Below are 3,856 nucleotides of genomic sequence, written 5' to 3'. Positions count from 1 at the left end.
TCTCATTATGGCCATGAAATGGATCACTACTGCCGCAGTAAGACAAAAAAGATTGACTCGCCACCAGGGACGCAGTGCATCCATATGTGGAAACCGTCTGTTTGCCGTCTCTTGGCGTCCAGCCTCTCTACCACATACGCTGACCTCAGTGTAGCCAGCAAACGTGTTCTGTATCTGTGGACAGCGCGAACTGCAGTTTCAAAGCGGCTACTTTCTTCAAGATGGTGCAATGGTAGGCTGTGTAGCGATTATGCCCGGTCAGTTTTGGCAACGCCATGAACATAGGATACATCTATGAGGGCTGCCCGTGACACCAAACGAACCGTGTTCAGTCCTGCTGCATTATGTGCTTTCTTTTATTATGCGCATGTGATGCAAAGACACCAGGTCCCCAAGTTGCACATGCATCCCAGATGAAGGTGTAGTTAACTTCACAGACAACACGAGCGCGGGTTCAACCGATTACTCCGAATCGGCAAGGCACCTGTCGAGTGGCACGACTGATGCAACTCACCTTTTCGCAAACGCCTATTTTTACATATGCCTGTGATGTGTGCTTGGGGGCCCATCTGGGCGAAGTCAAGTTCTCTGATGGGGAGCGAACTGTGCAGTCCACTGTTAGACTCGCTGCTAGCACTTGTCGCAGTTGCGTTGATTGTCGTCGTGACTGTCTGCAGCATGATGAAATAGCATTTCTTTTTGCGGGTATCATGGAAGAGTTTGCACTCATCTGGCTTTCAACGCTCTCACGCTGACAAACCACCGGGAAAAGCAAGTTCATTATGAACGAGAAACTTGGCTGTCATGCCTACTTCCTCACCCAGGCTGGCGTTGGAGTCACTGACGACTTCTGCGTTACTTGTAGGTTCACACGGCTCGGATGTTCCCGTAACCTGTTTGGTAATTCCCTGCCTTGCCTTCTTGTGGGCTTCTGTGACTTTGCGCGCAGACACTCAACGGAGAGCTGACGTAGAGATCTATGCGCTGGTCACCGGTTGAAGAGATCAGCTTCTGCCTGAAATCCCAGTCAACAGCGTAGGGCACAATGTTCGCCACCAGGCAGATTCCCACGTGTTTCGCCGGTTCAAAGGACATGTTTCCGATGCGCAGCACGTTGCGCACGTTGGTACTGAGACTTAAAGACAAGCAGATACACAGTGAAGCTGAAAATAGCCCCAGCGACAGATCGGGCTTGATTGCAGTTAGCAGGTAACACACGTCTTCCGAAAACTTGAATCGAATAAACACTCCCCCTGGAGCGCTACGCGATGGCCACGCGTAGGGATCCCAACGGTGGAACCACGCTTCAGATTATCCCATACGCCTGAACGAAACTCGTCAGGAAAGCCTGGACCACCACACACTCTTCGATAAAAAGGACCAAACAGTGACCGCGGGTCAACGGCACTTAAACTGTAAAAGGTTCACATCCTTTCTGCGTCTCACGCAATAGAAGCGTATTGCCACGAACCCGTCCCTCGCAGCGTTTCCCCTTCTGCCTACACCAGCCTACACATTCAAATGTCTTCCTCGTTTTCACTTTCCGGCGTGCCTCCTCCCGCTCCGCCGCTATGGGACTCCATGTCCAAAACTCTAAACTGTATATGAAGATGAGAGACGTCGAGCCCAAGACGCTGTGCAGTTGCGATAATGTCGCAGACCTCGGCCTCAAGAGTCCCCGCTGCATGCAGCCCTGCAGCTGAGCTAGTTTTGGTGTCTGACTGCGCGTCTTCCCCCTCAGCTCCATCCGCTGCCTTTGTAGCGGCACATGCCTCGCGCAGCAGCAGAATATTCTTGTGCACAGCGTCTCGGCAGTCACGGTTCGAGAGCATGTACTCATCCAAGTCCGCACACGCCCTTAAAAGCCGTTGTTCTGAGTCGGGAACCATCACCACCGTCTCGTCGTACACATTCTGTAGCTGTTTGATGTCGCTAGGATCCCGGTTCTCAGCCTGTACGCGGTGAAAGGGAGTCAGCAGCAGACCAGAATAGATACACGGGAGGAAACTCCACCCTGACGTGGGCAGGAGGGGGAGGGGGGGGGGACGCATGCGCCCATCCGCCGAACATAATATGGCGATGGAGATGCAGCGTCTGTACAGACTACGTCGGAGTTCGGAAGTTCCCCACGGCTCAATAACCAGGTAGTGTCTGGTCAGTCGTGTGAGGCAAACGGGCACCGGACATTTTTCCGCTCCGTAGCTAGATTCGAGGCGCATCCTAAAACTGGGGACCAGAGATCCACTTGAGTCCCAAGGACTCCTTTTCTGCAGCATCAGCCTGCCGTACAAATATCAAAGCAATAGAAAACACTGCACTGGAATGGCATCGCCACGAGGAAGGCCGAGTTCCAGTCACGGCCAGCTGTCACCGAAAAGAAACGATCGAAGACGAAATCCTTGATGAAGTTCCGACACGCCCCGAGAGACGAATGAACTCTCCCCGTTATTATTTTTACCTTCATCCGAAGAACCGTCTGTCGGTGCTGCTCCACCTCCATCTGATAGTATTTAACTTCCTTTAGCAGGCGCTGGACGACTTTGTGTTTGATTCGCAAGAATCGGAGATATTCACCGCTTGACCCACTTGCCATTGTAGCTGAAATGAAAAGCAATCGCGACTCAATACGTTGCCTGTTGGAGTTTAGGTTTTTCTGCTTCAGCAGTGCACAAATCACGCGGGAGAGTCAGCCAGGGACAGCAAGACACCTGTCCGAAATTCAGCATTCTGCAAAAAGGGAAATTGTGACCCCGAAAAGCGGGCACACAGGAAATCTCGCTGAATGGCACAAAGAGTACCGCGCCTTTAGCCATGAAAAACCGGGAAAGGAGAGCCTCGATTGTTGATCAATTCGAGCGTTGCATTCGAAGGACACATTCCGTTCCCGGCCAGTCCACATCCGCGGGCGCTTGCCACCGAAACCTGGAATCCTATCAGCTGCCTGATAAATCTCAGTCAGGCTGTCACTCTCTCAGTGAATCGCCCCTTTGGATAAGAATGAATTCTTAGGTGACAAAAGAGGTTTTTTTCGCATCGCACCTCTTTAATTCCGTAGCCAGCCGCGAACCGTCTTGTCCGGCTCCATCCCTTCACGAGCTGGAAAACCCGCCCGCGCATGCATGCATAGTCGAATGCTTTCAAACGCCACTCGATTTTCGACTTTGCAGTACAGCCTCTGCTGATGGTAAATTACTCCTCATCAGACCGCACCTCACAAGTTATCAATCGCGTCTGCGGCTCTTGGATATCACAGAGCAGTTTCGCAAACGCAGCATATTTCGCGTGGAGCTCTCGCTTCCCAGTCCTTGCCTTCACCATTTGCCAATAACGTTCAGCGCGTGCGCCTTTGCTTTTTGCGCCTCAACTCGCATCACATTTTGCTTCTCGGCCTATCGAGTGAGAACATGACATCTGCCTCGATAGCTCTGCGCCTTCTTCCTACATATGTCCGTGTTGGTCTTTAGAGTGCTGCTGACGCGGAAATCTCAACGAGCAGCGCATGCAAACCTCCACGCTTGCCCACACTGCCTCGTGGTTGGTCAGCCGTCGTCATTCGAATGACAAGTTTCCGTTGCGCCCGTCCACGTCGCTTCTCCAAGCTCTTTGAGCTTCGAATGTCTTCCGTCGGCTTTTCGCAGTAGGTCGGATGCGTTGTGTCATGGGATCGCTCAGGGCATTAAGTTTCTGCGCGCAGTTCGTTTTGTCTCCCGACAGCGTCATCCAGCTTAGGTGTTTCTCATCGGCACCCGGTGGCCGTTAAGGCTTAATTTTCTTGTTTGCTCTTGCCGGACAACAGATGCGTGAGGCCCAGCGCGCGAGAGGGATTTTGCTAGGTCAAGGTGCGTGCTGAGGCAAA

At 52.4% G+C, this 3,856-nt stretch overlaps 1 protein-coding gene across 1 annotated transcript; it reads right to left on the bottom strand.

Moving 5' to 3' along the window:
* Nucleotides 1-1,517: 1,517 nt before the first annotated feature.
* NCLIV_002440 (putative tubulin-specific chaperone a) lies at nucleotides 1,518-2,593 on the bottom strand (the record flags this gene model as incomplete). The annotated part of the gene is made up of 2 exons (XM_003879742.1): nucleotides 1,518-1,952; nucleotides 2,459-2,593. 2 exons carry the CDS (start codon nucleotides 2,591-2,593, stop codon nucleotides 1,518-1,520), a joined length of 570 nt encoding a protein of 189 aa, XP_003879791.1.
* Between the last annotated feature and the right edge of the window lie 1,263 nt (nucleotides 2,594-3,856).

Source organism: Neospora caninum, chromosome Ia, assembly GCF_000208865.1.
Source record: "Neospora caninum Liverpool complete genome, chromosome Ia".
Classification (NCBI taxonomy): Eukaryota; Apicomplexa; class Conoidasida; order Eucoccidiorida; family Sarcocystidae; genus Neospora; species Neospora caninum.
This window is presented reverse-complemented; position numbering and strand designations above follow the sequence as displayed.